Genomic DNA, 26926 nt, shown 5'->3' with positions numbered 1-26926 from the left:
TTTGGACCTAAGAGTAACCCCTCTCCCTGGAACCTTCCAAACAGCTCCCTCTATAGTTGTAGGACACCATTAGCATCTCCCGCATTTTATGTGTAGATCCCTTTCCATCCTTTGTCTCACCCCATATTTCTGAAAGTCAAATCTTTGTCCTAATGTAATCCCTCTAGAAAATGCTACCCTCGGAAATTCATGGAGGGCCTGATGCATCTGTACCACATGCCAATATTGTTTCATAATTCCAACCATCATATTAATTGCTTGGGAAAAGGGGAGAATGCATGTTAAACTCTCACTCTCGGCTGTGGTACCGGAGTCCTCTATTAGGAGCTCTCTTTGGGCATACTTCACTCATAAGAAAGCTTGTTTAATAGCCCTACCCTCTCAAGAAATCTCTCAGTTAAAGCTTTTGCCTGGATTTTAAATTCCTCCTTAGAGGAACATACTCTATGGACTCTGAGGAATTGACTAATCGGTAAGCTAAACCACAATCTATAGGGGTGAAAACTGTCGAAATGGAGTAAAGTATTCTGTGTCGCTGGTTTCCTAAATAAGGATGTACATACCTCCCCGGTCACTAATGACGGTTATCCTAGATTGCTAGCATACCATCGTAAATTATATATACTCATCCACAGAATTTAAGTATGTCAAAAACTGATCCAGCTGTTCACGCGTCCCTTGCCATAATAGGAACGCGTCGTCCAAAAAAGGACCCAAAATGGAATTAAAGAAAAATGAGTGGCAGCCTAGACAAAACGGTCTTCAAATCTAGCCATATAGAGGATGGCCACCGATGGGGCCAAAGAAGCCCCCATTGCCACCCCCTGGTACTGAAAGTAGTTATGTTGAATAACCCATGCTGCTAATTTCATCAAAAATTCTGTGGAAATCCGTTGGGGAGAAATCCTACGATTTAATACTTCCTCAATGATGTCCAAGGCTTGGGTCTGTGATATCTGGGTATAAAGGGACATCAATATTGTGACAACTTTCTCAGAAAATGAGATGAGTCTAATAAATGATCTAATCATCAACACCTCACCTCTTAAAAAATAGTCAATAAACTTAGACAAAGGTTCTAATATTGACTGCCGCATGTTAACAATTGGGCGGCCCGGTGGATTGTCCAGTGTTTTATGAATTTTTGGAACAAAAGAAATACGTGGGGTCCTAGGACATTTCTCAAAAAGAAAACGATATTCTTTCATGGTGAGGACTCCCCTTTTATAATATGTATTGAGCCAATCCAATATCTCCCCTGCCAAATCCTCAGTCGGATTTCGGTCAAGTATTCTATATGCCTTTTGATCACTCAGCTGTCTTCTCGCTTCTTCCTCATAATGGCTTCTACCCATCACCACTGTCGCCCCTCCTTTATCCGCCTTCTATATAACGATGTTATCATTTAAAAGTAACTGTTGCAACCCCTGATGTTCCTGTTTGGTAATATTATAACTGCATTCATTCTGCCATTGGTATTGTATCTCAAGTAGCGCTGTAGATACTAATTCCCTAAAAGCATGGATCAAGGGGTCCATAGGGCCAGGGGGAACCCACCTAGATTTTACCCTGCAAATCTCCACTGACTCAGGTAGGATGTCCTCCTCCTGGTCATTATCTTCCTCTTGTCTATCAGCGTCTTGGTGGAAGAATAGTTTCAATTGCATTTTCCTTATGAAAGTGTGTAATGCTACATGGAGTTTGAAAAAAATCTGGAGGGTGAGCGATGAAGAAACCAAGGCCACAGCCCAACAAAGAGGATTGGCTCAGGGTTAGGGCAGTGGAAGACAAATTTATCACTGTCAATTTAGACCCGCTTTCGTCTGGGTGGATCCTGGGGAGTTGCGGTTGACTCCTCCCCTGCTGTTGTTGTCGGGTGTGACCTCGTATCCGTCCACCCTTTGTGGCTACGTTGCCTTCCCCTGGCTTCTCCGATGCCACCTCACTTGATCCATCACTCATTGATCTGGAATCACCCAATGTGCTGTCAAACGCTATTTTCTTCCGTGGTGTGATTGTTACATTCTTCCAGTTCCATGAATATACTCTATCCACCTGATAGTCCCTTTCGTCCCATTTCAGTTTCTTAATTTTTGTTTGTCTGATCTCATCTCGGAACTGTTTCAATTAATTTATTCATTCTTCTTTATACTTATTCAGTTTTTTAAATAGAACAGCTAAATACACTCAAATTTATCTAACATGTACTTAGCTTGCTTAACAGCAGCAACAGCAGGTGCTGCTGTTAAGCAAGCTATGGTAAGTACACATTTGGAGTCCAGCCAGCTTGAGTCTGCTGACCCAGCTGACATTCTGAAGACCCTGAGGTTGAATACTAGCAAGTTTGCACATGTTTTGATTTAAAAAGCTGGCTCTTTGATTAAAATTTTTGTAAGTTTGATTGGATTTTTGAGAACTTAACGATTCCTAAAATCTCTTGTATATAGAGCTGTCGCATCTGCTGTAACCAAAAACCAACTTCCCCATTTTGAACCTCAACCTTTTCTAATACAGGTAGTCAAATTCGTACTTACGAACCGGGGTCCTGCCTCTCCCTTCCTGTGCCAACACCCCTCCTCTTCCTCCCTTCTTGTCCAAATACAACCCTCCTCCTTCCTCCTGTGTCCCAACATGCTCCTCATTGTTCTTCTCTCTATTCTGCGTCTCAAATTCATGCCTCCCTCCCTCCTACAGGTGTTTACCTCTTCTGGCTGCCTCCCTCTTCCTAGCACTTCTCTTTGCAAAGCTGCGAGCAGTAGCTACTGCACACAACCCACGATTGACCCAGAAGCCTTCCTTCTGATGTCCGCCCTCTTCCACCCACAGCCCTGCCCTGTTCTGCTTCCAGCCCCACACAAATCTCATCTCTTTGGGGCTGCATCTGGAGGACATCATTCTGCGCATGCGTGGATGTGACACGATGATGTCATACAAATGTCTGGGTAAAGAAGATATAAGAACATAAGAAGTTGCCTCTGAATCAGACCAGAGGTCCATCGCGCCCAGCAGTCCGCACCCGCGGTGGCCCATCAGGCCCATGACCTGTACGGTGATCATTGTCTGAACCCTTAAATCCCCTTGGTCTCTATCTAAACTCTCTCTATATCCCATCTCTACCTCTATCTGTATCCCTCAATCCCCCTATCTTTCAGGAATTTATCTAATCCTTCTTTAAAACCCTGGAGTGTAAATCCAGACATCTGGTAACTTTAAAGTTTTGGGAATGGCATTCATAGTCCCCAGCAGTAGCATACCTGGGGGGAGTGGGGGGGTGAGTGGGGGGGGAAGGGGGAGGTCCGCCCCGGGTGCAAGCTCATAGGGGGGTGCTTCCGGCCTTGGAGTCATGGCCCGGGAACTTCCCTGCTATGGCCTGACTCCAAGGCTTCCACGAGTCCCCGAAGTGATCCTGCCTGAGCCCTCTCTCTTACCTTCCATTCCTCCACGGCCACACACCCCATTGTCGTCGGAGCTTGGTTCGCTCTACTGTCGGCGCACTTTCCTCACCAACTTCCGGTTTCCGGCTGGGTGGAAGCAAGAAAGGGAGCCCGAGCCGCGTGGGACCCTGCAATTAAGGCTCTGAACTGAAGGTGAGTATCGCTGGGCTGCTGAGCAGCTTGGTGGTGGTTTTATTGTTGTTTCTTTTTGCTGCCCGAATCAATTTTTAAAAAAGCCAAAATCGGCCTCCCGAATCATCTGACCCTCCCCCCTCATCCCCTAAAGCAGAATATGCAACTTCCTCTTGCTAGCCAGCTCCTGCTTTAGAGGGCGAGGAGGGAGGGTCAGTTGGGAATTGCTGCAGTGTCCTGCTTGCCCTCTGGCCTCCTGACCCGTACCTTTATCTGATTGCATTAGATTAGACAGTACTGGGGGGGGGTGTAGGCCTTAAGGGGGGGTGCAGGCCTTCGGGGGGGACAGACCTTAGGGTGGGGGGTGCAGGCCTTCAGGGGGTGTAGGTCTTTGGGGGGGTGCAGGGGGGTGTAGGCTTTCGGGGTGGGTGCAGGCCTTCAGGGGATGTACAATCCTTCAGGGAGGGTGCAGGCCTTCAGAGGTGGGGTGTAGGCCTTCGGAGGGGGACAGACCTTCGGTTGGGAGGTAAAGTCCTTCAGGGGGGTGCAGGCCTTCAGGGGTGGGGTTCGGGTGGGAGGTACAATCCTTCGGGGAGGGTGCCGGCCTTCAGGGGGTGTGCAGGCCTTCAGGAGATACTGACCTTCGGGGGGGATGCAGGCCTTCAGGGGGGTGTAGGCCTTTGGGGGGTACAGGCCTTCAGGGGGGACAGACCTTCGGGTGGGAGGTACAATCATTCGGGGAGAGTGCAGGCCTTCAGGGGTTCAAAGATACATGCATATGCCAGACTTTGGGGGTTAGAAATAATGGGTCTATAAACAGAGGAGTGGGGGAGAGAAGGTGCATAATAGGATTTAGGGAGGGAAGGAACAGAAAGGGAGAGAACTTTGAAACAAGGGATGGTGTGGAGGGGGGATAGAGATACTGGATAGGAGGATAGTTGGGAACAGAAAGGGAGAGATGGTGGACCCTGGGGTGTGGGGAGTTGAGAAAAGGTGAATCTGTGGATGGAGACAAAAAAAAAGGAAAGATGCCAGATCTCCGGGGCAGGGAAGGGAAACGAAAGGGGAGGACAGAGATGGCAGACAGATGGTTAGCACGGAGAAAGGAGACCCTGGCAGGCAAGACAACAAGAGCCTGGGACCAACAAGATTTGAATATTGACCAGAGAACAAAAGGTAGAAAAAATAATTTTATTTTCTGTTTTGTGATTACAATATGTTAGATTTGAAATGTGTATCCTGAGAGAGCTGGTGTTAGACCGCAAACATGAGCTAGGATTTAACAGAGAGAGGAAAAGTCCTTTTTGTGTCTTTATTTTATTTACACCACAGCGCCAGTGTGGTTAGGAGAAGCCAAAGGGGGTGAAAAAGCTATAAAATAAAAACACCCAATTGAGCAGGAAAATCAAATCGAATTGAAAAACCAATTCAATTGGCTGAATCGAATCAAAATTTTTTTCCTGAATCGGGCAGCACTAGTTTGCGCTACTGTCTTAGACTTTAGGACCTGGGAATGGGGAGAGATGGCATCCTCATTACTTTATAATGCAAGTGAAACGAGGATTTGGTCAGACTTTTGAAGGTTCTGCAGAAGAAAAATATTGTATAGGCCGGGGACATGAGACAGCAAGAAATGGGAACTTTTCTACCTTCTATTTTTTTGAATGGCAAGGCTGAGGATGTCAGAGAGTTCAGTTAAAATATATGCTTTATAAGAAAATATAATAATGTGTTTTATAAAGTTTATAAGCATTGCTTGCCTACTCGGTGAGGTGTTCCTAGTGGTGGTGGTAGCATGTCAGTGTGTTGAGAGGAAGAGGTAGTCTGGGAAATTCTGCTGAGCAAACTCTGGGCCCATTTCCACTTCCCATTTAGTCCACTCCACTCAAGTGGTTCACACACTGAGTGGGTCTTTTTGGGTGTTGTTCCTGGGTAGTTGTTTTGGGATCTCTTCCAGTGGTTTGTCAGTATCTCCTTCTGGTCCAAGGAAGGAAACTTTGTCAACCTTAGCATTGACCTTCAGAATATGTTTGTAACAGCGCTGCTTGTGTGGCATTAGGCTATGTAGTGATCGAAAGAAAAAAACAGACCTTTGCACATTTTTGCAGTATATGGTGGGTGTATGAGGAGATTCATTTCCTGCACAGTTAAGTCCGTGTGAAGTTACCTTGTGCTGTATTTGACATCTAGCAAGGTCTCTGTTTGGAAGGAAAGATCTAAGCTTAAAAATGAAGTGGCCAGAAGTTATGTTAAAAGTAGATAGCGTAGCTAGTTTTAAGAAAGGTTTGGATAAATTCCTGGAGGAAAAGTCCATGTTATTAAGACATGGGGGAAGCGTCTGCTTGCCCTGGATTGGTAGCATGGAATGTTGCTACTCTTTGGGTTTTGACCAGGTACTAGTGACCTGGATTGGCTACTAGTGCTGTCCGATTCACGATTCGAATCGGTGAATTCGGACTATTTCACGCCGCCAGACTCATCCCATCTAATGTAACTTCTGGTTTTGCGAAACAGTAAATTACATCGGAAGAAACGAAGGGAGTGGGAAAGTCAAGCGGCGAGCGAGCGGACCTCGTGCAGCAGACCTCGGCACTCAGCAGCAACAAATACTAGTGGGGTGGTGGGTGGGTTTATTTTATTCATCATAAAATATAAATAATTTAACATTATATTTTGTTTTATTGTATGCATTTCCCAAAGTAAGGGGAGGGAGGGGGGTTATAATTGAATAATAGTTGACATACTTATTACTTATTAAGTATTATATGCGGTTTAAAAATTATAGTAAAAGAGTATATAATGAAATGTTATATTTACAGTAAGGTATGAAAGAATGTCAAGTGTATACTTAATGAATTTGTATGAATTTAGATTGTACACTTGTTATATGAAAAATGAATAAAAAACTTAAAACAGAATAGTTTTGGCTGGCTCTTTCCCCGCATTTCTCCTCTCTTCCCCATGATTTAATATCCAGTTCAGGCAGTAAGTAAATACGTCGGCAGGGGGGGGCTGGGGATGGAAGCTGAAATTGGCAGGGGGGGCTGGTGATGGAAGCTGAAAATCATTTCTGTTGGCTATCAGAAATTTGCTTAATTATCTACTCACAAAGAAAAGCAGTAAAAGTCAATAGGTTCTCTGAGTGGGAACAACCTGTTTGATCTTGCACTCTTGTGATTGACCAATTGTTTATCACTGTTTAATTTATCACATTGATTAATTTGAGTACACGTGAGGTGTCCTATGATGGTGTGCACTGCAGGCAGAGGGTGATTAACCTGTGCCTTATTGTGTAAAGCGCTGGAGAATTCTCTCCCCTCGCTTACCTCTCACGCTGAGGACACCCTGCTTCAGTATAATCATTTATATGATTTATCTTATAAACATTATTGCGTGGTCTTTTCCTAAAGTGCTGAGACATCAGGTTGTTCCCACTCGGAGAACCTGTTGACTTTTACTGCTTTTCTGTGTGGCTTTAACATTTTTGCTATTCATTATACCTAAACTATTATTCAGTAGAAAAAATTTAGTTTGTTCAATCAAATCCTGTGTGGACATTGGACTTCTATGAGTGAATGTTCTTCTTGATTGAACAAACTAAATTTTTGCTACTGAATAATAGTCTAGGTACAATGAAAGTAAATAGCAAAAATGTTTGAGTAGATAATTAAGGAAATCTTTTTCATATTGCTTGCTTATGGACTTGGAACAAAGACTGTTAAAGCAAATGTCTCCAGAACTGCTTTAATGGAAAAATGTGATTTTTTTTTAAGTACTTTGTGAAATTTATTGTTGTACTTTGTTTAAACTTAAAAAGATGTGTCATTAACAGTGAATCGAATCGAATCGAAAAATCAATTCAACAGGATGAATCGAATCGAATGAAATATTTTTCTCTGAATCGGGCAGCACTATTGGCTACCATGAGAATGGGCTACTGGGCATGATGGACCATTGGTCTGACCCAGTTAGGCTATTCTTATGTTATATTCTCATCTGTAGGGGCCTTTGTTTTCACTTCTTATTTTAATGTATTTTTTTTCTGGGAACTTATCAGTGTTTTTTTATAATGGGAACAAAAATGGAAGAGAATTCTAAGTTGCTTTTAAGTTTGTTGTTTTAACCTTCTTACTCAGTCTCCAGATATGCTCCACTATCCCTACTAACCAGAATGGCCACTGCCTTGATCTTGTCAACTTCTCCAACTGTTCACTCTAATTTTTCATCCTTTACTTCTTCCCCTCTCTGATCATCTAATAACTTTAACATTTAATCACCCCCACCCCTCCCCATTCCTGTTCAGCCTTTACCAATTCATTTAGCAATGTTCAGGCTATTTGACCCTTGTACTCTCCACCACTGCTTCATCTCTTCTCAAACACTATGTTAACTAGCTCTGTCAATTAAGTGATTTCTTCTTAACATACATTGTGGATTTCCCCCCCTTTCTTTGACAGTGCTGCTGAACACCACTGCAGGAATTTGCAGAGTCGCAGTCATTTGGATTATTGTGAAGCCAGCAACTGACGTACAGACCCTGTACTAACATGAAACGACATCGACCTAGTGGAGCTCAACAAAGAAAAATTAAAAAAGCAAAAGGGGAGGCAATTGAATCAATATCTGGATCTATGTTGAAATATGTATTGCTTTCAGCATCGCATAAAGGTAATGAAGAAGATTCTGAAGAAGTGCAAGCTGGCACATCCGAAATACCTGTAGTAGAAACACAAGATTCAGATGACCCTGAACTGAAAGAAAACAGTGAATCGTCATCTATAAGCACTGACACTGAGGAAGAGAATCTAATTGATAGCAAGAGTCAACACCAACAGCATAAAAATAACAGTGGAGAAGAAAAGGATGCTAGTAAAGACCAAGAGTTTGAAGAAATAGCGCATGAAATTTTACTTTATTGCGATATCGCTGCTTGGCCAGCACCAGTTCCAGATGACTTGAGAGTTAATCTGGTTAAGAAGGGAAGTGAATCTTTTCAAAATAAAAATGGACCTTTCTCTGCTAGTCAGCGAGAAGGAAAAAAGAGCAAAGGATTCAGTCGACACTTAACAACCTCTTGGTTCTATAAATCGTTACCAAAGGGCGAAAAAGTTTTGAGAACCTGGATGGTTTATTCAAAATCAAAAAATTGCTTGTTTTGTTTTTGCTGCAGACTGTTTGCAGATAGTGAACAAAAGCTGGAACATCTATCTTTGTAACTGGCTTTAAAAACTGATGGAAATTAAATCCTAAAGTCCCTGAACATGAGCGATCAGAACAACATCTCTTCTGCTTAGAACAATGGAGGACCTTGGCAAGAGGACTGGAACTCCCAAAAACTATTGATAGAATTCATGAAGTGGAAATGGATAAAGAGAGAAAATACTGGAGAGACATTTTACATCGTGTTTTAGATGTAATTATGTTTTTGGCTAAACAAAACCTTCCTTTCTGTGGTCACAGAGAGGGTATGTTATCAACAAACAAAGGAAATTTTTTGGAGTTGATAGAATTACTATCAAATTATGACCCAATTTTGAAGGAACATTTTGTAAAAATCAAACATGGTATTCCTTCTGAAAGCAGATTGAGTTCATACTTATCTCCAAAAATTCAAAATGAATTCATTCATCTTCTGGGAAATTATGTCAAAGAAAAAATTGTGGCAGATATTAAAAAAGCAAAATACTTTGGCATTCTTTTTTATAGCACCCCTGATGTTTCACACACTGATCAAATGTGTGAAGTGATCAGATATGTCTATATTGAAGATGATAAAGTTGAAATAAAGGAATCATTCTTGGGCTTCTTTCCTATTTCTGGGAAGTCTGCTGCTGAACTAACGGAACAGATCTTGAAACAACTGGATAGTGATGGACTGGATATAAACCTCTGTCATGGTCAAGGCTATGACAACGCTACAACTATGGCTGGCATTCACGGTGGTGTTCAGGCAAAAATCAAATAAATTAATCCCAAGGCTTTATTTGTGCCTTGTGCAAATCATTCTCTGAACCTTTGTGAAGTTCACTCTTTTGGAAGTGTTTCTTCATGTGTGACTTTTTTGGAGCTTTGGAAAAAGTGTATTCATTCTTTTCAGTCTCAACTCATCGATGGGAAATGCTGCAGAATGTAGGTATAACAGTGAAAAGACTTTCCCAGACAAGATGGAGTGCTCATTATGAAGCAGTGCATGCCGTAAAGACAAATTTTGAAAAGTTAATTTCAACCCTTGAAGCACTGTGTGATTCAAAAGAAAATGTGGATACAAGAAGATCAGCTCAGATTTTGCTCTGTGCTGTATGTGATTTTTCTTTTCTGTGTTATCTCTTTTTCTGGTGTGAAGTTTTATATGAGGTTAATCAGACACAAAAATATTTGCAAACAGCCGGGATCAGCCTTGAACAATGTACAGTGAAACTGCAAGCTTTAAAATTGTTCCTTGAAGACCAGCGCACAGAAATTGTAGAGAAGGCCATTAACTATGGAACAACAAAATGTAAGGACATGGACATTGGCATAAAAAAAAGAATCAAGTTTCGAAGAAGAATGCCTAGAGAAACAACAAAAGATGCTGGTCTTACTTTGACAGAAGAAACCACAAGGGCTATGTTTGAATGTCTTGATCGTTTTCACAAAGAACTGGAGACTCGTGAGCAATGGATCAAATAATGTCAATGTTTGCTATCATTCAGCCATTCTCTCTAATTTTTGCAGAAGAAGAAAACCTTCACAAGATTTTACCAAATATAACTGAAATTTATGATGAATTTTCTGGTGAAGATATCATACTGGAAATTTTTTGACTGTGGAGACATTTAAAAGCTGCTGGAATGAATCCCAAAGAAACAAAGGCATGGACAGTTTTGCAATTTCTAGAATTTATTGTGAAATGGGATTTTTATGAATCTGTGCCAAACTTATCCTTATGTTAAAGACTTTTCCTAACTATTTGTGTATCTGTTGCTTCATGTGAAAGAAACTTTTCAAAATTAAAATTAATAAAAAGTGTTCTTCAATCAACTATGAGCAATGATAGATTGACGAATCTAGCTATATTGTCCATTGAATATGAATATTTGTTTAGTCTTTCTTCGTATGAGAGACCCTTGAGCCCGGAGATCATCCTAGTGGCCATCCACTGAACCGACTCAACTCGAAGCACGTCTTTACGGTAATGTGGCCTATAGAATTGCACACAGTATTCCAGATGAGGTCTCACCATGGTTCTGTACAGTGGCATTATGACTTTAGGTTTGCGGCTGACGAAGCTTCTATTGATACATCCCATCATTTGCCTTGCCTTGGATGAGGCCTTCTCTACTTGTTTGGCAGCCTTCATGTCTGCACTGATGATTACTCCCAAGTCCCGTTCTTCTGAAGTCCTAGCTAGTGTTTCTCCATTTAAGGTGTAAGTTTTGCATGGATTTCCACTGCCAAGATGCATGACCTTACATTTCTTAGCGTTGAAGCCCAGCTGCCATGTCGAGGACCAGTTTTCCAACGTGATCAGATCCTGCGTCATACTATCCTGCAGATTGCTTTCACTTACTATATTACATAGTTTGGCGTCATCGGCGAATAGTGTTACTTTACCCTGAAGCCCTCGGGTCAAATTGCAGCTCTACACTCTTGAGGAACGCAGGGAAAGGGGAGACACGATTGAGACATTTAAATACATCACAGGTCATGTCGAGGTGGAAGACGACATCTTCTTTCCCAAGGGACCCTCGGTCACAAGGGGGCACCTGCTCAAACTCAGAGGAGGGAAATTTAATGGTGACACCAGGAAGTATTTCTTTCTTTTTTTTTTAATTCTTTATTTCATTATTCATATTCAACAAGTGCACAAAATATTGAATTACAACTAATGAATACACAATATCACTTTTATATCTACTACATAAAATTCTAAGCATATTTTTATCCCCTCCCCCACCCCCCACCCTTCAAGTACTTTCCAATCACCTTATACACATTATATACCATATTATAACATGTTATGTAAAATTATTTTCACTACCCCCCCTCCATATGTGCCATAAAGAAGACAACGAAAAAAGAAAAGAAGAAGAGAAATCCTACTATTCATTCACTACAATATTTTGGCAATGGCCCCCATATTTTTATAAATTTAGGATATGTCCCTCTTTGTATTGCTATTGCTCTTTCCATTTTGAATATATGACAAATTGTATTCCACCAAAATGTATAATTAAGGTTACTATGATTCTTCCAGTTGTTGGTTATATGCTGAATGGCAACCCCTGTCATGACTAATAAAAGCTTGTTATTTTCTGGTGAAATTTGACTTTTTTTTCTCATCATCATTCCAAATAACACGGTATCATATGATAGTGCTACATGGTTTTCCATCAATTTATTAATTTGTGGCCAAATTGCATTCCAAAAACTTTTAATGTAGGGACAATGATACAGTAAATGATCCAATGTCCCAGGTTCCAGATTACAGTGCCAGCATTTATTGGACTTAGAACTATCTAATTTTTGCAAACGTGTAGGGGTCCAAAACACTCTATGTAACAAAAATAACCAAGTTTGTCTCATAGATGCTGACACTGTACATCTCATTCTCCAAGACCAAATTAGTGGCCATTGAGATGCAGTAATTTGGTGCTTAATCTCAATGCTCCAAATGTCTCTTAGACCATTTTTTGGTTTTTTATTCAAATATCCAGATATTAATTTATACCACAATGCAGCTTGATGCCCTAGGAAGTCTGCTTGGAAACATAAGAACTTTAAATTAAATTGATTATTCAATGTTTTCCATTCAGGGAACCCAACCTGAATGGCCTGCTTCAATTGCAACCATTTAAAACTTTGTGTTTTACTAAGACCAAATCTATGTTGCAATTCTGAAAATTCCAGCAGTTAACCTTCTAAAATAACATCATTTAGAGACCGAATGCCTGCAATAATCCAGTTCTTCCAAAGGATTTGAGCTCCACCAATTTTAATCTTGGAGTTTATCCATAAAGACTGATTAGTTGACTTGTTTATTGGGATAGGTGTTAATTTACTAATAAGAACATAAGCATTGCCTCTGCTGGGTCAGACCAGGGGTCCATCGTGCCCGGCAGTCCGCTCCCGCGGCGGCCCCCCAGGTCCATGACCTGAAAGTGTTCCCTACCTAACCTAAAATATCCATACCCTATTCGCTCAATGTCCTGTAAGGTAAACCTCTATCTGTACCCTGTAATCCCCTTCGCTTCTAGGAAGTCATCCAGTCCCTTTTTGAACCCCAGAATTGTACTCTGTCTTATCACCTCTCCGGGAAGCGTGTTCCAGGTGTCCACTACCCTCTGAGTGAAGAAGAACTTCCTTGCATTCGTTATGAATCTGTCTCCTCTCAGTTTTTCTGAATGACCTCTTGTTTTAGTTGTCCCTGCTAGTCTAAAGAATCTCAACGTTTCCAAGTATCATTAATATCTTATTTTCCCTGTATCTTCTAGGCATGTTGATACTTGGAAGATGAACTAAATTTAGGGGAAACATAAGGCGCCATTCCAAATACAACCAATCCGGTGCATTATCTATAAGTTCTGGGAGGATCCAATACATACCCTGACGTAAAATATAGGCTTGATGGTACCTATAAAAATTTGGAAAATTTACCCCTCCCTCCTTAATTGATTTTTGCAAAGTTACTAAAGCTATTCTAGGTATTTTACCAAGCCAAAGAAATTTCGTTAAAATGCTATTAAGCTTTTTATAAAAGGACCCCTGAAAATAAATAGGTATCATACTCATTTGGTAGCAAACTACAGGCAACATCATCATTTTAATAGTTTGAACTCTCCCCCACCAAGAGAGATGTAAAGGGTTCCATTGCTCACACAACTCCGTAACTCTTTTTAATACAAATTTTTCATTTTCTTTTACTGTATCTTCAATTGTATTTTTAACTTGAATGCCAAGATATTTAAATCCTTCTTCCTTCCATATGAACGGAAAAGCGTCAAATAGTCCTTTTACACAATGAACATTTAAAGGTATAAGTTCAGACTTACTCCAGTTAATTTTATATCCTGAAAATTTACCAAACATATCAATTAATTCCAATAGACAAGATAAGGTAGACTCTGGATTTCTCAAATAAAGTAAAATATCATCCGCATATGCCGAAATTTTATATTCCATATCAGAATATGGAATACCCTGTATCCCCCTTGCTTGCTGTATTGCTAACAATAAGGGTTCTAATACAACATCAAATAACAAAGGAGATAAAGGACAACCTTGTCTAACTCCCCTATGCAATTTAAAACCTTCAGATAACATATTGTTAATATTTAATCTTGCAATCGGGAAGCTATACAATGTTTTTACCATTTGTATAAATCCAGAACCTATACCAAACCATTCTAAAGCTTGATACATAAAATTCCATTCTACCCTATCAAACGCTTTTTCTGCATCCAATGAAACTTTAAAAGCCGGTTCATCCATTTTTTAAAATAAATTTAACATATGAAACAATAATCTAGAGTTATTAGAGGAATGCCTTTTAGCAACAAAACCAGTCTGATGCGTGTCTATAATATGTGGGAGAGCTTTGGCTAATCTCAAAGCCAAATTTTTCGCCAAAAGTTTATTATCCACATTTATTAAAGATATAGGCCTGTAGTTCGAAACCAAAGTAGGATCTTTATTTGGCTTAGGCAAAACAATTACTACTGATTCAGCCATAGTACCTTTAATATCACCTTTTATAAGTTGTGTCTGATATAAATTTAGTAAATATGGGGAAAGGACATTTTGAAATGTTTTATAAAATTCTACTGTATAACCATCACCACCTGGAGCGGATCCAACTCTAAGAGATCTCAATGCTGTTTCTAATTCTTTTAATGATATAGGTTCATCTAAACTCCGTTTTATATGATCAGGAACCTTAGGTCCATTAATTAAATCTAAAAAATTTTTACTATCTTTTTGCCTCTCCAAATAAGGCTCGGAAGAATACAGGTCCTTATAAAATTTTAGAAATTGTTTTAAAATTATATCCGTTTGATTTGTTATTATACCATTATCATCTTTTATCCCATTAATATTAGTTCTTCTTTTTTTTGCTTTAATATAATTCGCTAATAATCTTCCCGCCTTATTAGAATTTCCATAATACATTGTCTGTTTGGAAAACAAATCTCTTCTTATCATTTTTGAAGCTAATTCATTATATTTACCTTTTGCTTTCAAAAGAGCTTGCAATACCTCATGTTCCCATTTACTTACCAATTTAGTTTCTAGTACTTTAATTTCTTTTTCTAACTCTATATACTGCATTTTAATCTGTTTCCTAACAAAAGCCGAATAAGATATAATATGACCTCTCATAGTCGCTTTAAATGCGTCCCATACATTTTCAATAGATGTATCCTCCACTAAATTAATTTGAAAGAAATCACTAATTTGTGTTTTAAAATTTTCCAAAAATTTGTCTTCCACAAGCAATGCATTATCAAATCTCCAAAGAGGTCTTCTATTCTCTAATTGATCTAATTGTAATTCTATCCATACTCCCGCATGATCCAAAATAATAATGGGATCAATGGAAGCCTTAATCACTTGTTGCACCTTATGTGATGAAATAAAAATATAATCTATTCTTGAAAATGATTTATGAACCTGTGAACAAAATGAAAATTCCTGATCATTAAAATGAAGAATACGCCATATATCCTTCAAATCACATGATTGAACCAAATTATCTAAACCTAAAGATTTTATACTTTTACCTGGTTTTTTATCCATTAATGGATCCATTACAGCATTAAAATCTCCAGCCACCACTAAATTAGAAGCAGCCAGTGATAACAACATACTCTGCAACTTTTTAAAAAATTCTGATTGATTCGAATTAGGGGCATATATATTGAACAACGTCAGGGTATTATTTCCCATATTCATATCAACATGCAACCATCTTCCATGTGGATCTGAATTTACTACCTTAAAATTGGCCATACACTTTTTATTTATAAGAACTGCTACCCCTGCTTTTTTACCTGCTGCTGGAGCAAAAAAACATTCCTTCACCCACCCACCCACTAGTTTCTGTGATTCCTTTATATTCAGATGAGTCTCCTGCAAACAATAAACATCCGCATTTTGCTTTTTAAAAAATGATAATACCTTTTTCCTTTTGATTACATGATTCAGGCCATTGACATTAATAGAAAATATCTTAAAAGACATAATATATTTTAAACTCCTCATCATAATCTTCTTCTTCCCTTCTTTCATATTTAAGATCTAAAGAACTTCTCCCAATGACACACATTTTTACCCCTAAAGTATCCAATCCCTTATTAATCTTTTCCTTAATCATTCTAGTAATACCTTTAATACCCATCTTCTTCCCACCCCTCCCCCCCAATATAATGACTGCTTAAGGACACACATTGGAACAGCAATCCCAACTTTCCCCCTCCCCCCCAGGCAACCAATAATTATTAATAACCCCTTTATCATTTATTAAGACAAACTCACTAACCCTCCACAATGTATCTAATTATATCTCTCTTCTAATCATAAAACCTTTTTTTATTTTTATTTTTTTTTCCCATTGTAAAGTAATTAATTTCTCTATCTGTTATTTAACCTTTGGTCACATAACCATATTCAATTCCTAACATTCCATTAATGCATCTTTATATTCTTACCAATCTTTAATTCATTTCCCCAATATTTTATTTCATTCAACAAAATTCTATCATAACCATATATTTAATAAATTAGTATCATTTTTCCTATATCCCATACTATCCAATCAATCAACCCCTATCATCCTTTTAATACCTAAAAGCAAATATCCATATCTTCATATACTTCTTTAAAAATTGTTTTCAATTTTATAAGTTTTTATCTTCTATTTATATATAAACATTTTTATTTCATTCTGAAAAATAAAATTTTCACTTTATAATTTTTTTTTTTTAATATTTCCTCTTTTCCAAATTAAATCCAATCCTTTTAAAACTATAATATTACAAAATCAATCTTTACATTTGATCCTTTAGTCATCTCCTTCAGTTACCAATAAATTCTTATTATGTATCTTTCTTTTATATTATACATTTTCCTTTCCTTTACTTGCATCTAATGTCATATAACTTTTTCTGTCTATAATTAGTCCATTCTACATTCTTCTTCTTCTTGTCCTTTCATTCATTACTTTTCATTTACTGACTTATTAAATTAACTGAACTTTCATATTTATTTCTTAGCTACATCCATCCTCTCTTAAGACTCTTGGCTTCCAATTGTCATTTTATTTAATATCCTTTTAGTCTATCAATTCTGCTTTCTTCTTCTTCTTCACATCTATTTATTTTCTTGTCCATTCTTCACTTTTCCCCTTTTGTTAATTTGTCAAGTCCTTTATTCCTTCCTGTTCACTCTTTACTCCAGCCATCCATCCTTCAGTCTCCTAAAGTTCAGTCTCATGACTTTCCAGTCCATCCTTCTTGCTTTTTTTCTTCTTTACATTCTTTTATTGTCTTTTTTCCCTTGTCCATTTTTATTTCCTGTTCTTTGTTTCATATTCCTCTTTCTTCAACAAACAAAAGTCCCCTAGTTCTTTATATTAAACTTTTTGTTCAATATCCACCAAACCAGTCTTAATATTTATCCCTTCATTTCAACACCCATTGTACTAAAATGACATAGGTTCTGATTTTGAAAGAAAGGTCTTTAGCTTTTCCGGGTCTACAAAATACAAAGATTTATCCCCACAAGATACCCTCATTTTTGCTGGGTAATATAACCCATATTTATATCCTTTTTCCTTTAATTGAGGTCTCAGATCAAGGAATTTCTTCCTAATGTTTGCTGTATTTTTAGCAAAATCTGGCAAAAACCATATTTTGGACCCTTTATAATTTAAATTTTTATCTTTCTTGGCAGCATTTAAAATTTCTATTGCTTGCTGGTATCTTAACATCTTGAATATCAGTGGCCTTGGTCTCCCTTGGTTCTCCACACGCTTTGTTGGAATCCTGTGTGCACGTTCTATTTCTAAAGGCTGTTTGAAATCCAACTGCAGTATTTTAGGTATTAAATTTTCTAAAAACTGTATGGCATTTCCTCCTTCCAAATTTTATTGTATTCCAAAAAGTTTTACATTTTTCCTTCTGCCACGGTTTTCATAATCTTCCAGCTGATTTTTCAGTTGAGAAATTTCCAAACTGTCATTTTTACATCTGATTTCTGCACATTCCAAAACCTCCATTTTAGCTTCCAGATCCGTTGTTCTTTTGTTTGTCACTTCCATCTATGTATATTCAATATTTCTTCCTTCATTTCTGCCATGCTGTTAACGTTTTCTTTCAACATTTGTTTTATTTGTCTTAATTCCCCCATAACTTCGGCTTTACTTAGCTCTTCCGACTCATCCCCCGGAAGCGGAACCTTACATGGAGTAATTTGATCCGACTTTTGCCTCTTCGCCGCTCCTCCGGTTTCATTTTTACTCTGCCTCGTACTCGCCTTGCTCCCGCACTTCCCTCCACACTTTTTCGCCGAAATACAAGCCGCAATGATAAACTTTTTTATTCAGCCGTTGCCCAGGTAAGAGGAGCGCTGCGATCACACGTCCATTTTGTGTGCGCGCTAAGCCACGCCCCCACCAGGAAGTATTTCTTCACAGAAAGGGTAGTAGATCACTGGAACAAGCTTCCAGTGCAGGTGATCAAGGCCACCAGTGTGCTTGACTTTAAAAATAAATGGGACATCCACATGGGATCCCTACGAGGGTCGAGTTAAGGAACTAGGTCATTAGCACTCAGACTTAATGGGGTAGGTCAGTAGAGTGGGCAGACTTTTCTGCCATCATCTTTCTATGTTTCTATGTTTCTAATATGCAAAGAAGATCAATTTTGATGAAATCATTGACAAATTTGCTGAAGCTAAGACTCGAAAACAGAAACTGTAATATTCATTACTGTGAAAGACTAATATGAACGTATGGGTTTTCCCTGAATTTTTTCAAAAAATGCATGGATTAAAAAATATTAATCCTATTACATTTTCCCTTTTTTTGCACAAACCAAAACCAGAATCCATAGAAAATCTGACATCTGCTCTGCATGGTATTCTGAACACGAACAGGTTTGCTGCAATTTAGTAGCCAAGGTTCACCCCCCCCCCACACTTGCAAATAGGAAACACTGGGATAACCTTCAGGCACACACACAATAGCTTCCTGTGGGTTACAAGAAGACAAGGGGGACTGCTGTTTCCTTACTCCAGCGTGCAATGGGGTTGGGTACCTGCGATCAGAGGAGGGAAGATTTTTTTTTTCGAGAGCTGTGAAACTTTTCGCGAGCCCGTTTACTCTCCCATGTCCCAGGCTAGCCTGCCCTTCCCCAGAGTGTGAGCCCATGGTTTTAACCCGCGGGTTTAAAGCGGGGTTGCACTGCGGGGAAGGTACAGGCTAGCCTGGGACACGGGAGAATAAAACGGGCTCGCGAAAGTTTTAGCTCAGGAGGCTGGGGAGGAGAACATGCCCTGAGAAGCGTGTGAGAGAGCCGATGCTTTTTAAGAGCCAGCAACAGTCAGGACAGCAAGAGCAGGGCTGCAGAAAGGCAGGATAATTGGGGATAAGCAGGGAAGCAGAAAGGCAGGAGAATCAAGGCTGAGCAGGGTGGCAAAAGGCAGGAGAATTGGGGCTGAGCAGGGTGGGCTGAGAGCAGGAGATTCATTCAGGACAGGCAGGAGATCAGGGCTATGGCAGAGAAGCAGGGAGGCAGAAGGCAGGGCAGCCAGAAAGGGTTTGAGCGGCTGGTCCTCAGCAGTCGCTTGTTTGTGATCGGCCAACCCAGTTGGTGTTGCAGGTTTTGCTTAGTGAATTGTGTCCCTGCCTACTTTGCATGCCGTTCCCCTCATTTGCACACACGGATCAGAGGATGGTCGGCAGAGAGGTAAGTGAATCAGGCCGGAGGGAAATCAGGTCGCATAGGGGTCGCAAATCGATTGGTACACGATCGGTTTGCTTTGTGAATCTAGCCCATTGTCTAAACTTTTATACTTGCTGTATTCAGTGTTCTCATGTTCTGAATGTGTGAAAAGCTGCAATTAAATAGTGCTTATTAAATGACATTTTCAGAAAGATATTTTTAACGTTGTGGTATACAGAGGTTGTGCCAACTTCTTGTTTTCTTAAAGATTCACTGAAATACATAGCTTGACTAGGGGATGCCTAAATTTTGTGCCCAAGTGTGAACAACTTGTTAATTCAATTTTATCTATTTTATTTATTAGAATACGAATTCAAGCCCTAAATAGCCTGGGTGCTGGTCCTTTCAGTCACACAGTGAAATTGATGACAAAGCCTTTCCCTCCTGATCCACCACGTCTAGAGTGTGCTGTGTACAGTCATCAGAGCTTGAAGCTGAAGTGGGGAGAAGGCACAGTCAGGACTTCAACTTCAGATTCCATTCAATATCACCTTCAAATGGAAGATAAGAATGGAAGGTGAGTGTTAAAATTATGTTCTCCGTTCAGCGTAGCAGTGCATTGTACGCCATTGTAGTATCCCATATTAATGTCTGGAATCTTTAGAGTTGTGCAGACATGTAAATTGACATTTAATAATCCTGTTAAGTTTTAAGTGCAGCCAAAATGTATTATGTTTTATAGGAAGTGCATAATCATACGTTTTAAAAAGTGCATTTTGCAGCATTGTTAATATTCAATTGCAAATACTGTAATATTAATGTGTAGTGTAGATACAGTTAATGAAGCATTGTGTGGAACTAGGTGGCCTCTACTTCTCCTCTACCCACCTTCTCTCCCATCTACCATACTCCTCAAAACAAAAATAAAATAAATAAAACCCAGCCCTATATTCGTAAAGCTGTCAAGCAGTAAAATATCTAGATATCTGAATAATTTTATTTGCTACCAGCAGAACTTATCCAGATAATTTTTTTTCTGATATTCAGTTTAAAAAAAACCCTAGTCTGGACAGCTTGTTGTGCTGACTGGCTTTCTCACACAAATTTAGCCAGATATTTAATCATTTTTATTTTATTATAAATTTAATTTCCAGTGCAATAGGTGTGTCATTCTGGACAAGCAGGTTATCTCTTCATGGCCGCAAGCCATATGCAGAAGAAATCCACTCCAGATTTTTTTCTGTGACCCTCCTGGTTCACCAAGAGCTGTATTGCCACCTGCCGTTTTTCCGTTCTGCACACAAGCCTAAAGGAGTGTTTCTGTTATGCTCTCCTCATTATTTTATTCAGTAATCCTTCAGTGGATTGCAACTCATCAGGGAGAGGTCATTCTAGTGGCTCTGGCTTCGCCTCGCAGGCCATGGTGCACAGATCTGCTGCGTATTCACACTGGCCATGACCTCTGGTTGCAAATGCATCCAGACATCCTTTTGAAGCGTCCAATATGCATGGAGGATCCAGATCGCTTTGCTCTTACAGTAGATAGGTGTGTCATTCTGGACCCCCACCCTGTCATCCCTGCGCTTGCCTATTTTCTCATTCTGTGATAGACTCAGGAGAATCTAAGGAAATACTTTTTATAGAAAGGGTGGTAGATGCATGGAACAGTCTCCTGGAAGAGGTGGTGTAGACAGAGACTCTGAATTCAAGAAAGCATGGAATAGACACGTGGGATCTCTTAGAGAGGGGAAGAGATAATGGTTACTGCGGATGATCAGACTGGATGGGCCATTTGGCCTTTATCTGCCATCATGCTTCTGTTTCTAAGTATGTATCTTGTATACCAGTTAGTTGTTTGGGCCCTAAATAATTCTGTATAATATGTTCTTGGCGTCTACAGGGGTACTACCTGAGCTCTTTTGATGCTTCTGTTCACTGTTACTGGTTCATTGATCAAGTGCTGTTCTGTTCAAACAGAACAGCTTATTTGTTTGGGAAGTTTCCCATTATTCCTTACTTCACATATTTAGTTGGAGCTCTTGCATGCTTGGGTACTAACTGCAGGTGGCAGTAGAGTTTCCGGTGAAGTAGGAGGATCACAGAAAAAAATCTGGAGTGAATCCCTACTAGCTACAGCAGGGGAGATGTTCATTTTGAGGGAGCCTAAGCTCAAAGTGGGAGGCCAGAAAAGCAGTAATATGTACCCTGATTAAACGATCCTTCACATGTGCTGCTGACAGCTGATTTAGCATCCCCGCTCTGATGAGGCTCACCGTAGCTGTAATAGAAGTGAATGGGAGAACCAGGAGCGCGCATCCCTGCTCATCAGAGGGGGGATGCGGAAGCCTGTTGCTGCTCTCACTGTCAGCGGTGCACATGGAGGATCAGTCAGTCAGGTTATGTATTACTGCTTTTTATGAAGGTTTATTATTAGATATGTACATCTTCTATATTAGTGAGTGCAAATTTGGGACCTGCTCAACCTTTTTTTTGCTTATCAGCTAGTGTTAGTGTTTGTGCAGCCCCAGAAATTTTTTTTTCGTCCAATGCGGCCCAGGGAAGCCAAAAGGTTGGACACCCCTACATTAACCACTGAGGAAGCTTTAAGTAGTGAAATGGCTGGGCTCCTGTTGGGACAAGCTAAGTACTTTTGCTTCTTTTTTGCTGATTTTCTTATACATTTTAAAGCATTTGATCAATCAAATAGCCTTGTATGAGGTCCCGATGAACTTATGATGATATTCATACCCCATTAGACACCTGTAATTTTGGGGTGTTTGATGTTTGAAGTTCATGTCTAGGTAATCTTTTAAAGCAGGCCATTTCTCTAGATGGGACGATGTTTACTAAACAAGTTAAAAATGATAGCGCTTTTGCTATTCATTCTGCGACAAAATGCTCTAAACAAGACTTACCGACGCCAGAGAAGGCCTTACGTATGCCTTTGCCTCCCAACCAACATGATGGCCCTGATGATTATCTCGCTGCTAATATAAAACTCCTTACGGCGCTGATGCAACAAAATCTTCAGACAACTTCAGAGATAAAACAAAACATTGCTAATATAAATACCCAAATTACTCAATTTAATGCCAGAATTGAGCTTTTGGAGGAACATGCTACTACTCACAATGACTTACACGTGGCTTTTGAGTGTAAGCGTCACAAAATTGATATCCTGCAGGCCAAAATCGAAGATATGAATAATAGGATGCAGAGAAAAAATGTACACATTCTTGGGCTACCCAAAGCTATTGTACCAATTTAGTTTCCTTTCTTCAAAATCTGTTACTGGCCTTATTAAATGTCCAATTCAATCCGCCGATAGAGAGAGCACATAGAATACCAACTAAATCTAATCCTAACACCTCAACTCCGCGCCCTCTGATCTTCAAAGTATTAAGATATTCCCAGGCAATACAAATTATGCAGGTGACTAGAGCCAACTCTAATCTACAATTTCAGAACAAGAAATTGATATTTATTCCTGACCTGTCTAATGCCACAGCCAAATGCAGAAAGCTATTTTTGGAAATAAGACCGAAGTTGAAAGCGTTGGGTGCACAGTACGGTCTTTTTTTACCCTGCAAGAATGAAAGTTACTTACCGAAATAACACTTGGAACTACGACGATCCTGCTGTTCTTCAGAAATTCCTTCATGAGCATTCAATCCACAGTAAGTGATCTTTTAGCTGATGCTTTTAGGCATTTTTTCATGGCTGATCTTTTCATGTGCTACTGATATTTTTCCCCTTGTTGTATCGCGACTTTGTGCTACATCCTGCTGACTTCATGTGCCCCCAAAATTGTTTTCTACTTTTTCTCCTTTTGATCTCTGGTTTTGATGAGTATTTTTGCTCATTGTCATTTTTTGATGTTTACTTATCTACTGGATTTGTAAGTTACAGCTCTCTACAGGATGTTTAACCAACTTCAGCTCCTGCAACAGACTCCCCTTACAACATCTCATTGAATATTAATGTTGAAAATTAAGATCACTTCATTAAACGTAAAGGGTTTTATCAATCCCATGAAAAGGAAGAAGTTTTGTTTCTTACATGACCTTGCATTTCTTAGCATTAAATCTTAGCTGTCAAATGTCAGACCATTCTTCAAGCTTTGCTAGGTCCTTCCTCATTTTATTCATACATGTGGGGTGTTCACTCTATTGCAGATTTTGGTATCATCCACAAAAAGGCAAATCTTACCTGTCAGCCCTTCCACAATATTGCTTACAAAAATGGTAAAAAGAATAGGCCCAAAAACCAAACTTTGAGGCATACCACTGGTAACATTCCTTTCCTCGGAGAGATCTCCACTGACCATTGCCCTCTGTCACCTTCCATTCAACCAGTTCTTGACCCAGTCCATCACTTTGGGGCCCATCCCGAGGGCACTCGGTTTATTTATTAGATGCTTTTGTGTAACACTGTCAAAGGCTTTGCTAAAGTCTAAATATACCACATCTAACACACTCTTTCTATCTAATTCTCTGGTCACCTAGTCAAAGCAATTGATCAGATTTGTCTGACAAGGCCTGCCTTTTGTGAAACCAGGTTGCCTCAGGTCCTGTAATCCACTGGATTCTAGAAATGTCACTTTTCTGTTTTAAAAGCATTTCCATTCATTTACTTACAACAGAAGTCAGATTTTCTGGCCTGTAGTTTCCTACTTCTTCCTTCCACTTTTGTGAAGAAGGTCCACATCTGCCCTTCTCCAGTCCTCCTGTACCATTCCCGATTCTAGAGAATCATTAAAAAGATCAGCCAGTAGAGCTGCCAGAACTTTCCTAAGTTCCTTTAGTACCCTTGGATGTATACCATCTGTTCCCATCGCTTTGTCCACCTTTTAGTTTAGCTAGCTCCTAGCTCCTCATGAGCACAATCCCCTGAAAATCGATCAGGGTCTACCACACCTCCATCCCTATTTGCATTTCGCAATCTTAGAATTACAGGGTTTTAAGTGATAATTTTCAGTATTTTTAACTCCAATGACTTCTGGGTTCTATCTGACATGTAGATGTTACAACACTCACGAGGATTTATTGCAACTTAACCGTTCCTTCATTTCATAAGAAATTACATGGTAAATCCACACATGTCATTGAACACCAAATTGCCCCACAAACCTCCACTTCAAATTCCTGAGAATGACTTTCGGTACAGTTAGACTTACACCTAGACGAAGAGAACAACACAGACACAAAAGAGCTTAAAAACTTTCTATCTCTACTCAACTACAACATCCCCGTACCTACACAAACTCACGAAAAAGGCCATCACTTAGATCTGGTTGCAGTGTCCACAAAGGAAAACCTTGACCCAGTCATCTCTCTGTCTGAAGGCACCTGGCATCACGACATCTGGTCCAACCATTTCACTTATTATTTTAAGCTGATCTGGTTGAACTGAAAATCTAAAACGCATCCGATGATAAAAAAAGAACATCAAACAAGAGGTTACATTAATCCAGAAGAATACTGGTCAGAATACGAACTGCAGACAGTAATAGAGGAAGGAGTAGATTTTTGGGACCACTGGAAGACAACCAGCACATCCATCCTAGATAAAATCGCCCCCATACATATAAGCAAAAGCAATGCAAACAAATACAACAAATGGTTCGACGCCGAACTACTAAAAATGAAACAACTAGCTAGGCGACTAGAAAGAATTTGGAATAAAACAGGAGAATTGATAGACCGCAACAAATGGAGAGCCTACATAAAAACCTACAAACAACTAATAAAAGACAAGACAAACAAAAAGCGTTCTACTCTACCAAAATTAACCTATCCTGCAATGGTTCACAAGGAACCAATACAAAAGAGCTATTCAACATAGTCACAAATCTATTTGACACCACCCGCCACACCACACCTGTGCACAACACGAAGTTACCCACTGCGAAAGATCTAGCCCTATATTTTGATTCCAAAATTAAAAACCTAAGAAGTAACTATAAGAAATAACGATGTAACAATCATCCCCAGCAATTACCAAATAGCTAACTCAAATGACAATGAAATACCAACAGCCATGATCTGGAATTCCTTTCAAGATCTAGAATGAAATACCTACACCAAACTATACAACAAATACTCTAAATCTCATTGCATCCTTGATACGTGCCCCCCAGAGATTATGAAAGCGGCACCATCAGAATTTAAAATATCACTACTACACTACTTAGCCCACAACCTAAAAAATGGGACTTTTCCTTACTAACAACGGTCACATAATAATAATCCCCATCCCAAAAAATAGAAAAGAATCCCCAGCGCTAATAACCAATTACAGACCTATAGCATCTATCCCATTCATTGTAAAAATCATGGAGGGATTAGTTCACACCCAACTGATGGAATATCTTAACCAATTCTCTGTCCTGCATGAAACTCAATCCGGCTTTAGACCCCTATTCAGTACGGAGACAGTAATCGCTGCTATCCTAGACTATTTGCGCCTATTATTTAGCAAGGCCCTCAACGCCCTGATCATGCAATTCGACATGAGCTCTGCATTCGATCTGGTAGACCATGAGAAAATGCTGCAATGCCTAGACGCCATTGGTATCAGGGCTGAGGTACTGAACTGGTTTCGTGGCTTCCTCACATCCCGTTCTTACCAGGTACGCTTTAACAACAATCACTCCGATACCTGGAGCAACTCATCCGGAGTACCACAAGGGTCACCGCTTTCCCCACTGCTTTTCAATATTTACATGTCCTCATTAGGTGTGAAACTAACCCAACTGGGGATAAAACTGTTCAGCTACGCAGATGACTTTACAATCATCATCTCATTCGCTAACTCTATCTCCGAAACCATTCCCAAGGTATCCGATGCCATAAATGAGATGGAACAATGGATGACAGATTTCAAGCTCAAACTTAACACAGAAAAAACAAAATTCTTCGTTGCCTCCCCTCACCCACTTGACAGGAAAACCCCACTATGCATCAATAAACTCAATTACCCTATCCAGCCCAACATAAAGATATTAGGTGTTACTCTAGACCAATGCCTAACTATGAAGGAACAAGTGGACTCCCTATTCAGAAAGGGTTTTCTTACACTCTGGAAACTCAGATCCATTAAATCATACTTCGATACATCTACTTTCAGAATCCTAGTGCAATCCCTTGTACAGAGTCAACTCGACTACTGCAACATCGCCTATCTAGCAATCTCCCAAAAGAATATGAGACGACTTCAAATAATGCAAAATGCTGCGGTCAGGCTTATCTTCGGGCTGAAGAAATTCGACCAGGTGACACCTTACTATCGGCAGTTGCACTGGCTGCCAACGGAAGCATGGGAAGGTTTAAATTCGCCTGCATCTGCTTCAAAGTACTTTATGGACTTGCCCCCAAGTATATAACAGACCTTTTCTCATTTTCCAACAACAAACGCAAGAGAAATTCACACTCAAAATTC

General features: G+C 39.6%; 1 protein-coding gene across 8 annotated transcripts in view; it reads left to right on the top strand.

The window, feature by feature from the left end:
• Positions 1 to 26926, top strand: part of FNDC3A (fibronectin type III domain containing 3A) — a 240211-nt gene that overhangs the window by 198565 nt on the left and 14720 nt on the right. For all 8 annotated transcript variants that reach the window (XM_033947816.1, XM_033947812.1, XM_033947815.1 and 5 more), the window contains one exon: positions 19851 to 20063. In XM_033947816.1, coding sequence (XP_033803707.1) covers positions 19851 to 20063 — 213 coding nt within the window. The remainder of the gene's footprint in view (positions 1 to 19850; positions 20064 to 26926) is intronic.

This window comes from Geotrypetes seraphini, chromosome 6 (assembly GCF_902459505.1).
Source record: "Geotrypetes seraphini chromosome 6, aGeoSer1.1, whole genome shotgun sequence".
Classification (NCBI taxonomy): Eukaryota; Metazoa; Chordata; class Amphibia; order Gymnophiona; family Dermophiidae; genus Geotrypetes; species Geotrypetes seraphini.
This window is presented reverse-complemented; position numbering and strand designations above follow the sequence as displayed.